The sequence below is a fragment of the Carcharhinus amblyrhynchos genome, unplaced genomic scaffold, assembly GCF_965287045.1.
Source record: "Carcharhinus amblyrhynchos unplaced genomic scaffold, sCarAmb.v2.hapA chromosome_233, whole genome shotgun sequence".
Classification (NCBI taxonomy): domain Eukaryota; kingdom Metazoa; phylum Chordata; class Chondrichthyes; order Carcharhiniformes; family Carcharhinidae; genus Carcharhinus; species Carcharhinus amblyrhynchos.
The window spans coordinates 117,880-135,340 of record NW_027649973.1 but is presented as its reverse complement, the minus strand read 5'-3'; the positions used below and the strand labels follow the sequence as shown (position 1 = coordinate 135,340).

At 50.0% G+C, this 17,461-nt stretch overlaps 1 protein-coding gene across 1 annotated transcript in view; it reads right to left on the bottom strand.

Annotated features, from left to right (window-relative positions):
* LOC145338906 (uncharacterized) overlaps window positions 1-17,461 on the bottom strand; it is a 105,863-nt gene that overhangs the window by 47,820 nt on the left and 40,582 nt on the right. The window contains exons 2-8 of the mRNA XM_080183301.1: window positions 15,991-16,040; window positions 14,866-15,010; window positions 13,355-13,431; window positions 13,097-13,261; window positions 12,437-12,532; window positions 10,729-10,818; window positions 8,261-8,350 (exon numbers count right to left, since the gene is read on the bottom strand). Of these exons, the coding sequence (XP_080039427.1) occupies window positions 8,261-8,350; window positions 10,729-10,818; window positions 12,437-12,532; window positions 13,097-13,261; window positions 13,355-13,431; window positions 14,866-15,010; window positions 15,991-16,024 (697 nt within the window). The 5' untranslated portion in view covers window positions 16,025-16,040. The remainder of the gene's footprint in view (window positions 1-8,260; window positions 8,351-10,728; window positions 10,819-12,436; window positions 12,533-13,096; window positions 13,262-13,354; window positions 13,432-14,865; window positions 15,011-15,990; window positions 16,041-17,461) is intronic.

The following is a 17,461-nucleotide window of genomic DNA, read 5'->3' as shown; positions in this document are numbered from 1 at the left end:
TCCAGAGTTTAAAAAAAAGGCAAGCACATATAGAGTATCCAAAATGAAACATTTGTGTCAAAAGGCCAAGCAGCAGGGTTACCAAGGCAACAGGCTTTCAGGCAATTGAATTTTTTTTAATTTAGCCAATCAATTTGATTCAGGCACTTCAATACCAAGAACGTATTAAATTAAAATCTGATGGCGTTGGCAAAACACCAATCCTATTGTGGGGACATCTGATTTGATTTATTATTGTCATATGTATTAGTATACAAGAAAAGTATACTTTTGTTTCAATTGTTTCTTGCACGCTATACAAAGCAGAGAGAAGGAAAGAGTGCAGAATTAGTCACAGGGAGGATGTAGAGAAAGATCAGCTTAATATTTGACTTATTATTGTTACACGTATTACTGTACAGTGAAAAGTATTGCTTCTAGCGCATTATACAAAACATACCATTCAGAGTATTCTGGAAGGCACAAAACCTGGTTGTAATTTAGAGAGTGAGTAAAAATTTGATGTTTTGGTGAATGAGCAGGAATTGTATTTATCTGTAAATAAATTGTATTTATTTTCATTGAACCATCAAGTTGCTGAGGTTCAGATTGTCCCAATTCACACTCACGTTAACAGATTGTACAGTAACCTACTCCTCTTTGAGGGGTTCAGTGTTAGTTCTCAGAGGGTTGGGGGTGGTGGGGGAGAGGGTTCCACCTCCACTTTATACAAATGCACAATGCATAAGGAAGGGTGTGCTGGGCCTTGGAAAGGGTCCAGAGGAGGTTCACCAGAATGATTCCCTGGAATGAAGAGCTTGTCGTGTGTGAGGAACGGTTGAGGACTCTGGGTCTGTACTCGTTGGAGTTTAGAAGGATGTGGGGGGGAGGAATCTTATTGAAACTTACAGGATACTGCGAGGCCCTGGATAGAGTGGATGTGGAGAGGATGTTTCCACCAGTAGGAAAAACTAGAACCAGAGGGGCACAACCTCACGCTGAAGGGACGACCCTTCAAAACAGAGATGAGGAATTTCTTCAGCCAGAGAGTGGGAACTTGTGGAACTCTTTGTCACAGAGGATGCTGGGTCATTGAGTGTCTTTAAGACAGAGATAGATAGGTTCCTGATTAATAAGGAGATCAGGGGTTATGGGGAAAAGGTAGGAGAATGGGGCTGAGAAAAATATCAGCCATGATAGAATGGCAGCGCAGACTCGATGGGCTCAGTGGCCTAATTCTGCTCCTGTGTCTTATGTCTCCTCCCTTCTCTCCCTCACAGTTAACTTGCTGGGAATCGTGATCCTGTCGCAGGGAAAGTGTGGCCTCTCCACCTGCACCTCTGTCTATCTGGTTACAATGGCGACGGCGGATCTGCTGGTCATTGTCACTCAGGTCATACTGAACCAGACTGTTTATTATTATTTCCCATTCATATACAGTATAAAGAACTGGCGTCTAATGCTACAGTTGTACAGAACGTTGGTTCGACCGCATTTGGAGTATTGCGTCCAGTTCTGGTCACCTCACTACCGGAAGGGCGTGGAGACCTTGGAGACACTGCAGAGGAGGTTTACCAGGATGTTGCCTGGTATGGAAGGACTGGGTTATTAGGAAAGATCGGGTATACTGGGGCTCTTTTCCTTCGAAAGACGGAGATTAAGGTAGGATCTGATGGAGGTGTATAAAATAATGAAATAATAAACAGAGGCAGGCTTTTTCCTAGATTGGAGACAAATATCACGAGGGGTCACGAGCTAAGGGTGAGGGGGGAGAAGTATAATTTGGGTACTAGAGGGAGGTTTTTCACACAGAGGGTCGTGGGGGTACGGAATGCACTATCAAGTAAGGTGGTGGAGGCAGGCATGCTGGACTTGTTTAATGTTTACTTAGATAGATACATGAGTGAAACAGGGATGGAGGGTTATAGGAGACGGTTTTAAATAAGGGTCAGAGCCTCGGGATGTTACTGGAAATCTAATGCGACATGTGTTGATGTTTTGCCTCTTTTACTCCGCAGGTGCGTCGGTCCATCTTGTTGTCTAACGAGGGGCATGCACACGGTGGGTCGTGCGTGGGCTGCTCTTGGATGTTTCGAGAGTGGCCTAGTACTTTGCGTCGTTTGTGTATGCTTAAAAGTGGACCAGCAGATGGGCACCACGACAGCTCAGTGACTATCACAGTTTGCTGTGCAGATACATGGATTTGGGCCAGTGTCTGTGGGAGTTTGCGCATTCTCCCTGTGGTTGCGTGGGTTTCCTCCGGGTGCTCTGGTTTCCTCCCACACCCCAAAGATGTGCTCTTAGGCTGATTGGTGTAACAAATTGTCCATAAATTATTCTCCCCTGAATCTGGTTCAGGGGGTGCCATACGCATACACACGTGTGAAGGTAGGTGTAGGAAAATGCTTTAGTAAGATGGTGGCGCGGGCTCGTTGGGCCGAAGGGCCTGCTTCCTGTGCTGTTCTGTTCTTGGACATCACCCCCTGTGTACAGTGCCCGCACCGTCCTCATTAGCACAGACACAGACTGTTCCATCTGCTTCACTGTCAGTCTCCTCCGACCGACGTGTGGCCATCTGTTGTCAGAAACTGAGGGTGAAATATCGCACCAGAAGAACCGCGGTGGTGGTTCTCACTACCATCGGCATTCTGCTGTGTTCCAACAACATCCCCCACTACTTCTCATTTCAATCTATTGTGACGATCGGAAAGGTACCCTGGGGCTGTAGTATCAAGCCCAGCTCTTTCACTGATCCAGGGTGGGTGGCATTTAACTGGTTTCACAGAGTTCTGACCCCATTGCTGCCTTTCGGTTTAATTCTGTCGATCAACGCTTTGACAGTCAGGCACGTTTTGGTGGCCAGTTGCGTCCGAGAGGGACTGAGGGCTCAGAGTGAGGGAGGGAACCACAGTGTCCCAGAGATGGAGAGCAGAAGGAAATCTATGATTTTACTCTTCAGCATACCCGGCAGCTTTATCCTCCGGTGATCGTTGTTTGTGATCAATCTCTTATACACTAAAAGCAAAGGGTCTGTTTCCTACAGCTATTCAGAACACACATTTCAGAAAGTGGGCTGCACGTTGCAGAATCCGACCTGCTGCACAAACACGTTTATTTATGGGGTGACTCAGTCCAAGTTCAGAGAGCAACTCAAGAAGGCACTGAAATATCCTTTCACAGCAATGACCAAACTGATCAACTGAGGAGGTTCCTAGTGTTCTACAGTGGAATGACGGTCAGGGATGAGTCTCCTGCTGACTACGTGCATGGTTCGATCATGCACATTCCGATGGTCAGATCGGACAGTCGCCAGGACGAAAGATGGTGCTGTGAAATCATGAAGATGGTTTTTTTCTCTCAACAGGTACTTGGAAAGTCATTTGAAACTGGGTCAATTAATGGGGAGGTGATGGCCTAGTGGTCTTATCTCTGGGCTATTAATGCACAAACTCAGCTGGGGAACTGGGTTCAAATCTGTGAATGTTCTGGGAGTCGCGGGTTCAAATCCCTCCACGGCAGATGTTGGAATTTGAATTCAATTAAAAAAAAAACTGGGATTAAGAATCTACTGATGAGCGTTGTCGATTGTCGGAAAAACCCATCTGGTTCACTAATGTCCCTTTAGGGAAGGAAATCTGCTGTCCGTACCCTGGTCTGGCCTACATGTAACTCCAGAACCACAGCAATGTGGTTGATTCTCAACTGCCCTCCCAGCCAGCGACACCCGTGTCCCACGGATGAATGAGAAAACTCACCCCTCTTGTGTGATTCAGGATGGGCTACTGCACTCTCTCAGTCATGGGAAAACAGCAGAGTGGAACCGAGTACCGATGCATGCACCCAGAATTCAAATAGCTCCCTGGAATCACAGAAGGATATCCCTACGTCGAGCGTCCGTCTTTTGCCTTTTTTGGGAGGTGGGGAGGTCTGTTCCATTGCTGGGATCTTACCCCGTCTCCTCCTGCAATGGCACAAGGAGACCTCAGATAGCAAAGCAATAAAAGACCCCTGTTAGTGACCAGATCAGGAAATCTAGGGCACATTCTGAAGTTAGCCTGCAGCCCAACTTTTACATTTGATTCGGGCATTCAGGTGAACCTAAGGTGTTTCACTCCAGGTTCGATTCAACTGACCCACTAGGGAGCTTTGACCAAACAAAGTTTATTTAAGATCACAGTTAGCATATAAGAAAAAGAATTAGCCTCAAGCGCAATTCTTAACAGCAAGCTATCTCTTTTGTTCCAATTTGTCAGTATTTCCTCACAGACGTAAACCGCTTCTTCAGAACCAGTAAGCAATAAAGACCAATATGCTCACGTGGATGTTGGATTTCCAGACTTTTAACACCTCCGGACAACGGTTTCCACAGGAAGATATATTCTCAAAAGGCAGAACTTCACAGTAATAAACCTAGTCTCTGGCTGATCTCAGCCTCCCAACATCTGAGAACAAATTCTGCCATTCTGAGGGGTGGACCACGGAAAGGTGCATTGACCTCGGACAGGATCTTCCACTGTCAGGGTGAGCACGGCCAGAAAATCCCACCCCTTTTTACTACAACAGCCGTAAAAGTAACTGAGCTTCAGTTCTCCGCGTAAGCCTCGCTCCACCCAGTTGCATGATATTACTGTCAATCATCCCCAATCAAGTCCTCCTCTACACAAGCCCACGGGAAAAGACTAAACACAACAGAGCAGCTTTAGTTCAGATTAAAACATTCTAACCATGAGGAGCATTTATCCTGCTGCAGTAACAACACAGGATGCTGGATTAAGACCTAGCGGCACCGGTAATTAAACAAAAAATATTTTCCTACATCACACTCCATTTGCCAGATCTGTGCCCACTGTTTTAACCGGACTCCATCACCTTCTAACACCCTTGATCCATTTATGTCCTCCTTATACTTTATCATCTCACCTATTTAAAAGCAGCTGTCATTAGACCTCTTCACACCAACTCTCCATCTCCTGTTAACTGGATGTGGCTGATGTTACCTGTAAGGGTGTGCTAACTCGGAACGTCAAGTCGTGGTGCTGTACAGTGTGGTTTACGGGAATGGTGGGAGGGGAGTACGGTGCAAGGCCCAGTGAGAACCGTAACTAGCCCCATCATAGAATCGCACAGTGCTGAAGAGGCTATTCGGCCCATTCAGTCTGCACCAACACATGACAAACACCTAGCCCTCCCACCTAATCCCATCTACCAGCACTGGGCCCGTATCCCTGAATGTTCTGACTTGCCAAGTATCCATCCAGATACTTTTTAAAGGATGTGAGTCATCCCGCCTCCACCACCCTCCCAGGCAGCGCATTCCAGACCCTCACCACCCTCTGGGTGAAAAAGCTTTTCCCCACATCCCTCGCCCCCTCACCTTGACTCTATGTCTCCTGGTGACAGACCCTTCAACTCAGGGGAACAGCTGCTCCCTATCCACTCTGTCCATGTCCCTCATAATCTTATACACCTCCATCAGGTCTTCTCTGCTCCAGAGATAACAGCCCGAGTTTGTCCAGCTTCTCCTTATCGCTCCCACCCTCTAATCCAGACAGTATTCCTGGGAAACCTCTTCCGCACCCTCTCCAAAGCCAGCACATCCTTCCCTGTGATGTGGTGACCAGAATCAAACGCGAGACTCTATAAGTGCGGCCTGAGCAGAGTTTTATAAAGCAGCAACCTGATATCCGGACTCAGATGAACGGTCATTCTCTCAATCATTTGTCCTCTGCTCAGACATCACTGATATTCAAAACTAATCAGAGGATTTGTTTCATTTCACCCTCTCCTCTCTCAATCTCTCTGTCTCTGCCCCTCTCTCTTTTTCTCTCTCGGTCTCTGCCTCTCTCTGCTTCTCTGACTCTCACTGGGCCTCTCTGTCTCTCTTTCTGACCCTCTCTGTCTGTCTCTGACTCTCTTTCTCTCTGACTTTCTCTGTCTGTCTCTGACTTTCTCTCTCTCTGCCTCTCTCTCACTGCTCCTCATGTCTGACTCTCTTTTTCTCTCTCTGCCTCTCTCTCTGTGTCTGGAACAAGCTAACAGAGGTAGTTGTAGAGGCAAGTACAATTTTGTCCTTTAAAAAGCATTGAGACAGTTGCATGGTTAAGATGGGTATTCAGAGATACGGGCCAAACACGGGTAACTGGGACGAGCTTAGGGGTTTAAAAAAAGGACGGCATGGACAAGTTGGGCTGAAGGGTCTGTTTCCATGCTGTAAACCTCAATGACTCTATCTCTCTTTATCTGCCCCTCTCCTCTCCCTGCCTCTCGCTCTCTCCCCCTGTCGATCTCACTATCTCCCTTATTCTCATCTCTGTCAATCTCTCTCTCTTTCATTCTCTCTCTCTCTGCCTGTCTGTCTCACCATCTCTCTCTCTCTCTTCTCTGTCTATCTCTCCCTCTATCTTTCTCTCGTTCATTCTCTCTCTCTGACCCTGTTCAATGTCAGTGTTGAATCATTTCTCCATTCTACACAAACCTCCATTCAAGTGGGGATATCGGAGATGTTTCACCTTCCACAGGGACTGTCTGGGGTCCTCCAAGCTTAAAGTTTCTTTAATCGTGTCACGGGTAGGCTTACATTAACGCCGCAATGAAGTTACTGTGAAAATCCCCTAGTCGCCACACTCCGGTGCCTGTTTGGGTTACAATGAGGGAGAATTTAGCACGAGGAAACCGTGGGAGGAAACCAGAGGAAACCCACGCAGACACAGGGGGAATGTGCAGACTCTGCACAGACAGTGACCCGAGGCTGGGAATTGAACCCAGGTCCCTGGTGCTGTGAGGCTGCAGTGATAACCCACTGTGCCACGGGGCCAGCCCTTGTCCCTGATATCAGTGCTGACAACTCCCTGAATCTCAAAGGGCCAGACGCAATGGGAGATCTTTCATCCATTCCCTCAGTCAGGGGAGAACCCGAACACCCCGGAACGGGACACAACTGGAGGGTCAGTCTGGTTCCAACTGAGCAGCAGGCATTCTTTACAAAACAGGACTTTAATTCCCTACTGAAAGCGATCAGAAACAAATGCTTCAAGCTCCCACACCCTGCAGCCTAACACACAGTAAATATAGCTTTAACTCTCATACACTTCTCATTGGAGATAAACCCTGTACTTGCGGGAAACGAGCTGAGATTAAGGTCGAATGGTCCTGGAGCAAGTCTGGGAATCGCACCCAGACCGGATCACGGGATCCGGTTGCTCGCTCACAGGGTGATCTCCATCAGGGATCCGGCTCGTCCACATCCCAGCACTGGACCTCCACCTGATCCCAATCGATCGGCTGCTTTGGACACTGATCCTGGAACATCTGCTGCACCTGGAAAGGACAGAGGAGAAAGGATGAGAGCGGAGAGAGAGACAGAGAGAGAGAGACAGATGGAGAGAAAAACAGAAAGAGAGAGAGAGAGAAACAAAGAGAGAAAAACAGATATAGAGAGAGAGAATCAGAGAGAGACAAAAAAACAGAGAGACAGAGAGAGAGAGATGGAGAGAAAAAAAGAGAGAAAGACAGAGAGAGTGAGAGCAGGAGGCCATTCAGCCCATCTGGAGACTGTTATTAAAACTGTGAGGCCACTCAGCCCCTCTTGTTACAGGGGGTGGGGGTGAGAATGGGCAGAGGGGACGCGATGGGAAGGGTTAATGGTTGTGAGCTGGAATCAGCAGTCAGTGAGTGCTGACAGTGAGGGGGTGGGGGTCCTCTCTCTCTCTCTCTGGTGTTGAGCTCAGTACAATACAAACTCTCACCTTCCTCATGGCCACCTTCTTTGCTGTGTCATCGTCCAGTTCCGTCATTGAAGAGATCTCCACACTAATGGTCTGGGACCCAGAATCTAAACACAACACACACATCGTCAGCAAGGTCCACACAGCCAGGGTTTAGTGTAGGAAGCAGCATCGATCGAGAAATATCCCTCGCAGAGAATTTACCTCCCCGTCCCGTCTGTTTAATATCATCTCCATTCTCCATCACTCTCTGTGTCTCCCACATTAACCTAGAACATCACCATCACTCCCCACAGTTTGAGCCCACTCGGTGAATATTCACTACTGTCACATCCCGCTCCCCGCGCTCGCTCCGTCCCGCTGCCCGCGCTCGCTCCGTCCCGCTCCCCTCACTCACTCAATCCCTCTCCCCTCACTCGCTCCATCCCATTCCTCTCACTCAGTTCATCCGTCTCAATCAGGAATGTGCTCTGGTGCTGTCCCAGGAAATGATTTTCCGACTCTCGGTGGGGGGTGGGATGAGGATTCCAGTGGGAATGTTCCCGGAATTCAGTTACCTGGGGTTGGTGATCCGGCTGGGACAGAGGATGACTGCTCGCTGGATTCTCCAGTCGATTGGTCCCCGTGTGTGGGAGGTGTGGCTGTCCCTGAATCCACAAAGGGTTAAAGAACCTGGCGTCAGTCAATATTGGGGAATAACGGAACAGAGCCTCACACTGCTCTTACTCTCTGAACAATATCACACCGTAATCTTTACAAAATATACACGTTCCAAACCCACCAGATTGGAGCAATCAATCCCCTAAAACCAGACGCAATAGGAACAGGAGTCACCCATTCAGCCCTTCCATCCTGCTACCCCTTGTAAGAAGGACATGGCTGATCCAACACTATTTTATATTTCATTTATTATTCTGTCACATGTAATGGAATCCAGTGAAAAGTATTGTTTCTTGTACGCCAACAGACAAACCATACTGTTCATAGAGAAGGAGATGCAGAATTTAATATTACAGTCATAGCTAGGGTGCAGAGAAAGATCAACTTCATATTTGATTTGATTTATTATTCACATATATTGGGATTCAGTGAAAAGTATTGTTTCTAGCGTGCTGTACAGATAAAGCATACCGTTCATAAAGAAGGAAAGGAGAAAGTGTGGAATGCAGTGTTACAGTTACAGATAAGGGGGAGAGAAAGGTGTATTCAAAACTCTGACAGCAGCAGGGAAGAAGCTGCTCTTGAGTCGGTCACTACGTGACCTCAGACTTTTGTATCTTTTTCCTGAAGGAAGAAGGTGGAAGATTGTCCAGAATGCGTGGGGTCCTTTGCCGCAAAGCATCAAATAGAACGTTGGCCTTCACAATAAGAGGATTTGAGGAGAGGAATAGGGATGTTTTGCTGTAATTGTACAGGGTGTTGGTGAGGCCACACCTGGAGTATTGTGTGCAGTTTGGGTGTCCGTATCTGAGGAAGGATGTTCCTTGTTATAGAGGGAGCACAGCGAAGGTTTACCAGGCTGATTCCTGGGATGGCAGGTCTGTCATATGAGGAGAGACGAAGTCAGTTAGGATTATATTCACTGGAGTTTAGAAGAGTGAGAGGGGATCTCATAGAAACTTATAAAATTCTAGCAGGATTAGACAGGGTAGATTCAGAAAGAACGTTCCCGATGGTGGGGGGAGTCCACAACAAGGGGGTCATAGTTTGAGGATGAGGGGTAAACCTTTTAGGACTGAGGTGAGGGGAAATTTCCTCACCCAGAGGGTGGTGAATGTGTGGAATTCACTCCCACAGAAAGTAGGTGAGGCCAAAACGTTGTGAGATTTTGAGAAAAAATTAGATATACTTCTTGGGACTAAACGGATCGAGGGACATGGTGGGGGCGAAAGAGGGGGGTAATCAGGACATTGAATTTGATGATCAGCCATGAATTCATAACAAATGGCAGAGCAGACTGAAAGGGCCGAATGGCCACCTCCTGCTTCTAGTTTGTGTGTCTCACTGTTTCTATGAGCTTCTGACCCCGTGTCCCAGCATCCTGGCTCTCAGAGACAAAGACAGTCCCTCCCTCCCCTTGCCCCCAAGACCCACTTGGTACCGCAACTTTCTGCAGCCTCTCTCCATTTCAACAATGATTCCCCGTCTCACTCTTCCTTCCAAACGCAACAATCTCACAATTTGCCAGGTGGAACTCCATTTGCCAATCCCCTCAGTCTCAACACCCGCTCACCCCTGTCAGGAATTCCAGCAGGATATCTGGGAATGTCGATTCCGGACAAACTAGCGGCAGTTTGATACCTGAGGTTGGAGATTCTGTCGGGATTCGGGAAGCTGGGTCAGTGGATTCCGCCTGGGATTTATCATCGGCTCCCAGAGTTGGTGCTATCCCAGGATCTGTGACAAGGGAGGAGATATGGGAGATCACAGAGTAGAAATCATCCCAATTTTCATCTGTTTGGAATGGAAATTCAGGCCAATTTACACTTCCCAATTTATTCCACCCGCAATCAGTCAGTGCCCAGAAACTGTGTCACAACGAGACATTAAATCACACTGCACTCTGCACACTAACTCCTGTCACTGCACCCCGCTCCCCTTGCTCGCTGCACCCCGCTCCCCTCGCTCGCTGCGCCCCGCTCCCCTCGCTCGCTGCGCCCCGCTCCCCTCGCTCGCGACACCCCGCTCCCCTCGCTTGCTACACCCCGCTCCCCTCGCTCGCTGCACCCCGCTCCCCTCGCTCGCTGCACCCCGCTCCCCTCGCTCGCTGCACCCCGCTCCCCTCACTCACTACACCCCGCTCACCTCAATCACTACACCCCGCTCACCTCACTCACTACACCCCGCTCACCTCAATCACTACATGTCACTCCCCTCAATCACTCAATCCCTCTCCTCTCACTCACTCCCTCTCTCCGTCTCTATCTGCAATGTGCTCTGGTGCTGTGCCAGGAAATGACTTTCGGACTGTCGGTGGGGGGGTGGGATGAGGATTCCAGTGGGAATGTTCCTGGGATTCAGTTACCTGAGGTTGGAGATCCGGCTGGGACAGAGGATGACTGCTCGCTGGATTCTCTAGTCGATTGGTCCCCGTGTGTGGGAGGTGCGGCTGTCCCTGAATCCACAAAGGGTTAAAGAACCTGGCGTCAGTCAGTATTGGGGAATAACGGAACAGAGCCTCACACTGCTCTTACTCTCTGAACAATATCACACCGTAACCTTTACAAAATAATCATGTTCCAAACACACCAGATTGCAGCAATCAATCCCCTAAAACCAGACGCAATAGGAACAGGAGTCGCCCTTTCAGCCCTTCCATCCTGCTATCCCATTTAATAAGGACAAGGCTGATCCAACACTATTTTATATTTCATTTATTACTGTCACATGAAATGGGATACACTGTGAAGTATTGTTTCTTGTAGGCCTACACACAAACCATACTGTTCATAGAGAAGGCGGTGCAGAATTTAATATTGCAGTCATATCTAGGGTGCAGAGAAAGATCAACTTAAGATTCGATTTGATTTATTATTGTCATATCTGTTGGGATACAGTGAAAAGTATTGTTTCTAGCATGCTGTGCAGATAAAGCATACCATTCATAAAGGAAGGGAGTGTGGAATGCAGTGTTACGGTGACAGATAAGGGGTAGAGAAAGGTGTATTCAACAGTTTGACAGCAGCAGGGAAGAAGGTGTTCTTGAGTCGGTTGGTACGTGACCTCAGACTTTTCCTGAAGGAACAAGGTGGAAGACAGATTGTCCAGGGTGCGTGGGGTGCTTTGCCCCGAGGCTTCGAATGATATGTTGGCCTTCAGAGCGAGAGGATTTGAGTCGAGGAATAGGGATGTTTTGCTTCAATTGTACAGGGTGTCGGGGAGGCCACACTGGAGTACTGTGTGCAGTTTTGGTGTCCGTATGCGAGGAAGGATGTCCTTGTTTCAGAGGGAGCACAGTGAAGGTTTCCCAGGCTGATTCCTGGGATGGCAGGTCTGTCATGAGGAGAGACGAAGTTGGTTAGGATTATATTCACTGGAGTTTAGAAAAGTGAGAAGGGATCTCACAGAAACTTATAAAATTCTAACAGGGTTAGAAAGGGTAGATTCAGAAAGAATGTTCCTGATGGTTGGGGGAGTCCAGAACTGGAGGGTCAGACTTTGAGGATGAGGGATAAACCTTTCAGGACTGAGGTGAGGGGAAATTTCCTCACCCAGAGGGTGGTCAATGTGTGGAATTCACTCCCACAGAAAGTAGTTGAGGCCAAAACGTTGATAGATTTTGAGAAGAAATTAGATGGGATCGAGTGGTATCGTGGGGCGAAAGTGGGGAGGGTCAGCAAATTGAATTTGATGATCAGCCGTGAATTCATAATGAATGGCGGAGAAGGCTGGAAGGGCCGAATGGCCTCCTCCTGCTTCTAGTTTCTGTGTTTCACTGTTTCTATGAGCTTCTGACTCCGTGTCCCAGCATCCTGGCTCTCAGAGACGATGACTCTCCCTCCCTCCCCTTCCCCCCGAAGCCCCCTTTGTACCGCAACTTTCTGCAGCCTCTCTCCATTTCAATAATGATTCCCCGTCTCATTCTCCCGTCCAAACGCAACAATCTCACAATTTCCCAGGGGGAACCCCATCTGCCAATCCCCTCAGTTGCTACACCCACTCACGCTAGTCGGGGATTCCAGCAGGGTAGCCGGGAAATGTCGAATCCGGATAAACTAGTGGCAGTTTGATACCTGAGGTTGCAGATTCTGTCGGGATTCGGGAAGCTGGGTCAGTGGATTCCGGCTGGAATTTATCTTCGGCTCCCAGAGTTGGTGCTGTCCCTGGATCTGTGACAAGGGAGGAGATATGGGAGATCACAGAGTAGAAATCATCCCAATCTTCATCGTTTGTGATGGAAATTCAGGCCAATTTACACTTCCCAATTTATTCCACCCGCAATCAGTCAGTGCCCAGAAACTGTGTCACAACGAGGCATTAAATCACACTGCACTCTGCACACAGCGCATTAACTCCTGTCACTACACCCCACTCCCCTCGGTCACTCCGTCCCTCTCCCCCTCGGTCACCCCGACCCCCTCTCCCCCTCGGTCACCCCGTCCCTCTGCCCCTCGGTCACCCCGTCCCTCTCCCCCTCGGTCACCCTGTCCCTCGGTCAACCCGTCCCTCTCCCCCTCGGTCACCCCGTCCCTCTGCCCCTCGGTCACTCCGTCCCTCTCCCCCTCGGTCACTCCGTCCCTCTCCCCCTCGGTCACTCCGTCCCTCTCCCCCTCGGTCACTCCGTCCCTCTCCCCCTCGGTCACTCCGTCCCTCTCCCGCTCGGTCACTCGGTGTGTCAGTGTCCCGGTATATCCAGTCTCACCCTCCTGGGTCATTTTGAAACAGCAATGTACCTGTGCAATAAACAGCGTTACAGTATGGTGTCGGTTTCAGCTCATAGACAAAGTAACTGCCGCAGTTTTTAATCTTTATCTCTCGCTTCCAGCTGCAGGGATTCCCAATCCCGGTAAAACAGACTGTCCCGCTTCCTTCCCCCTGTTCCAGGGTGGGATGTGATCCTGAAATGAGGTGTATAAATATTGGAGAGTGTAAGCGATGTGAACGGTGCTGGACAGTGAGAGTAAATCTGATATTGTAAAGTCTGACTCTACCCTGTAACCAGCCTGGAGATGATGTGGAGCAGTGTCCCTCTGCGAGCGGAGTCTCCGGAATCTTCCATCCTCCAGAACTGGAACAACAATCACAGAGACAGAGAATTACAGAGTGATATAGCTGGGATTGAGAGACATTCGGTCCTCTGTGTCCCTGCTAGCCCCTGTGAATGATCTCCCCAATGTTGTCTCCCACTCCTCCCATTCCTCTCCCCACTGGATTTTACGCCTCTCCTTCCAGCATTTACCCAATGTCCTTTCCAAATGTTTCCATTTCATCTACTTTGCTGGCCCTTCAGCCCGCCATCTCTATGTGTTGGTGGTGGAGAGAGTGAATGTTTGTAGTTAGCGTGTCGATCCAGCTGTCCTGTCCTGTCCCGAATGGTGTTGAGCTTTCTCGAGTGTTGTCGGGAGCCCCACTCATCCAGGTAAACGGAGAGTATCCCAACAGACTCGTGACTTTTGTGCTTGTACGTGGTGGACTGGCTTTGACGGGGAGTCAGGAGGTGGGTTCCTTTCTGCAGATTGCCAGCCTCTGACCTGCTCTGGTAGCCACAGTATATCAATGACTGTTCAGTTACTGGTCAATGGTAACCCCCAGGATGGTGTTTGATGGGGAGGGATTCAGTGACGGCAATGCCATTGAATGTCACGCGGGGAGATGATTAAGTTCTCTCAAATTGGCTGGGCCCTAGGTCAGTTTCTGGTCAATGGTAACACCCAGGATGGTGATAATGGGGGTGGTTGTGTGGGGGAGGTGGGGAAGGGGGGCTATGCAACAATGGTTGAATGTGGAGGAGGGAGATGGTCAGATCCTCCCTTGTTAGAGATGGTCATTGCCTGGCACTTGTGTGGGGTGAATGTTACTCACCACTGATGGGGAGGGAAATCTGCCATCCTTACTCCGTCTGGCCTGCGTGAGGCTCCACACACACAGCATAAGAACATAAGAAATAGGAGCAGGAGTCGGCCATCTAGCCCTTCGAGCCTGCCCCGCCATTCAATAAGATCATGGCTGATCTGTCGCTGCTCAGTTCCACTTTCCCGCCCTCTCCCCATAACCCTTAATCCCCTCTCCTATCAAAAACCCATCAACCCGCGTCTTAAAAATATTTAGCGAGGCAGCCTCCAACACTTAAACGGGCAGAGAATTCCAGAGATTCACCACCCTTTGAGTGAAGAAGTTCCTCCTCAACTCCGTTCTAAACCGCCCCCCCTTTATCTTGAGGCTGTGCCCCCTAGTCCTACTGTCTTTTTTGAGCGGGAACCTTTTGAGCAACCTGGCTGAGTGTGAAATCTCCCCGCAGGCCACTCATTTCTCACCAACAACCATTCACATCATCATGGGAAGAATTTACCAACTGCTGTTTCCCCCCACTGGCTCACCACACACCCCCACGTCCCCCGCCACTGGTATCTCTGACCATCGCAGTCTCTCTGCAGTGACTGTATCCACACTGACCCTTTCCTCCCGCTGTGCCCAGTTTATCAGGAAATGTCGCTGCCTCTACCTTTTAAACCGGTACCAGCCTGTAGGAAGACCATCATCACATTTCACGCTGCTGACACATTCTGTCCATCTGCAACTTGTGTTCCTCCAGGTATCGTTCAGCACAGTGTGACCCTCACAAGGGTCAGTGGGTGCGGAGTCCAGAACTGAGACACAGAGACAGGTTTAATGTTAATAAACTCTGCAGTTCATTTTCCAAAGAGAATTCTGATTATCGGAGAACCGACAACCTCACCTTCGACACCTGCTCTGCTCCTGACACCACCCGATTGAAAATATTACACACTCAGTCTCAAATCTTTACCCCCCCTTGTTCGAACCAGATTTCCAACTGTCTCCCAGTGAAATCCTGACCCTCTACCACACACCTCAGACACAGCACCCTCTGTTCCAGATGAACAATTAGAGACAAGGCAAAAGGAACACGGTAATAAACCCAACAGAGACACCACAAATGGTCAGGCTGGGCAGAGAGGCAAAACCGCGACAAATGGAATTTTACCAGAACCAGAGAGGGACAGACAGATTGATGGGGATCGGTCAGAGAATCGATGGGAACATGAGGAGAACTGATTTCACACGGCGAGTGGCTGGGGTGTGCAGTGAGCTGTCTGACAGTGTGGGGGAGGCAGGTTCAATCGAGGGATTCGCAAGAGAATTCGATTGGAATCTGGAAAGGCCGAATGTGCCGAGGTTACGCCGCGCTCCCCTCGCTCGCCGCGCCCCGCTCCCCTCGCTCGCCGCGCCCCGCTCCCCTCGCTCGCCGCGCCCCGCTCCCCTCGCTCACTACATCCCAGCCGCCTCAGCCAAAGTTGTGCAGGTTGGGTGGATTGGCCATGATAAATGCGCAGGATTATAGGGATAGGATTCGGTGTGGTCTGAGTGTGCTGTTTTGGAGTGTGCGTGCATAATCGATGGGCTGAATGGCCTCGTTGTGCACTACTGGCATTCTGTGCTTCCATAAAAGAGATGCTGTCTGCACAGAGTACGACTGTAGGTAAAGCTACAGCCTGAGCAACACCCTAACGACGTCACTATCAAATCATGTGATCCTAAAACAATCATGCAAACACTTAAATATATAACAGGGCTCATTAACGCAGCGCAGTTTGACAACAGGACTTACTCAGCGAACCCAGAATCAGCAGCAGGGTTCTCATCTCGCTGGCTGAGATTCTGCAGAGGGAAAGACAGAATTCATATTAGAGAGAGTTAAGAGGATATGGGGAAGGGTGCAGGGATACGGAGCCAGTATTAAACAGTGAGTGCCTGCAAGAGATCAGTCTGTTTCTCCAGTTAGAGGGGGTGAGCTCTGACTGGGTCCCCTATAGACCGAGGTGAGCCCCACCTCCTGTCCCACAGCCTCCCTGACTCAATCCTTCCCTGGTTCTGCATTCAATTCCCCCCAAAGCCCCCTTGAGTAACCCGTGAGGGGTCTGTCAGGTACCACTTTCCCACCACAAAAAGGCCAGGCGAACACCATCACCAGTAAGCGACACTCTCACCGCCCCCCCCCCCCCCCCCCGCCCCACCCCTGAACATTCAATGGAGTTACCATCACTGAATCCCCCAGCCTCAACATCCTAGGGGTTACCATTGGCCTGATGTGGACACAAGACAGGAATGTGATGGAATATTCTCCCCACTTGCCCGGATGGGTGAGACTCCAACAGCAATCGGGAAAAGTCGACACCATCCAGGGCAACGCAGACCCGCCTTTACGATCACGTCAGATACTCACCAGTGAAGACCTGATGTGATGGTGTCGTCTGGGTGATTAGAGACCTGCCTGGCACCGTGACACTGCCAAGACGGTGAGGCCAGAGGGGCAGTGCCTCAGGAGTGGGGCCTGGGGGCTGGGGGAGCGGGGCCTGGGGGAGTGGAGATTTGGGGAGCGGACGAAGGGAATGGGCGAGCGGTGGACCGGGAGGAGCGGGGTGCCGGGGAGGAGCGGGAGGCCGGGGAGGAGCGGGGGGCCGGGGGCCCTGGAGACCAAGGGAATGGGGACTGAGTGACAAAGGGAGTGGGGACTGAGGACTCGAGGAATGAGGAGTGAGGAGAGAGGGTGTGAGGGACTGAGGGATGGGGCAATAGGGTCAATAGAGCCTGAGAAGGGGTGTGTTCCATTCGGGGAGGGGGGTGGGGAGGCAGGAGGAGGCTCTGCAGGGTGGAGGGAAGGATACCTCTCAAACCCTTTCAGGCAGCGAGTTCCAGATACCCACCAGCCTCCCAATCTCCTGTCCCTTAAACCTCTGTCCCCCTCTGGGTTACTGACGCTTCTATTCAGGGGGGGAGAACTTTCATCCTCTCTACCCGATCTATGTCCCTCATGGTTTTGTACATCTCAATCAGGCCCCCTCCCCCTCAGCCTTCTCTGCCCTAAGGAAAACAACCTCAGCCTAAGCAGCCTTTCTCCATTGCTCAGGCACTCCAGCCCAGGAAACAGCCTGGTCACTCTCCTCTGCACCCTCCGTTTCTGTGTGTGTGTGTGTGTGTGTGTCTGCCTCTCTGTCCATCTCTCTCTCCCTCTCGAGTGCCATCACCTCCTATCGTGTGGCGACCAGAATTGAACACAATACTCTAACTGTGGCCTCACC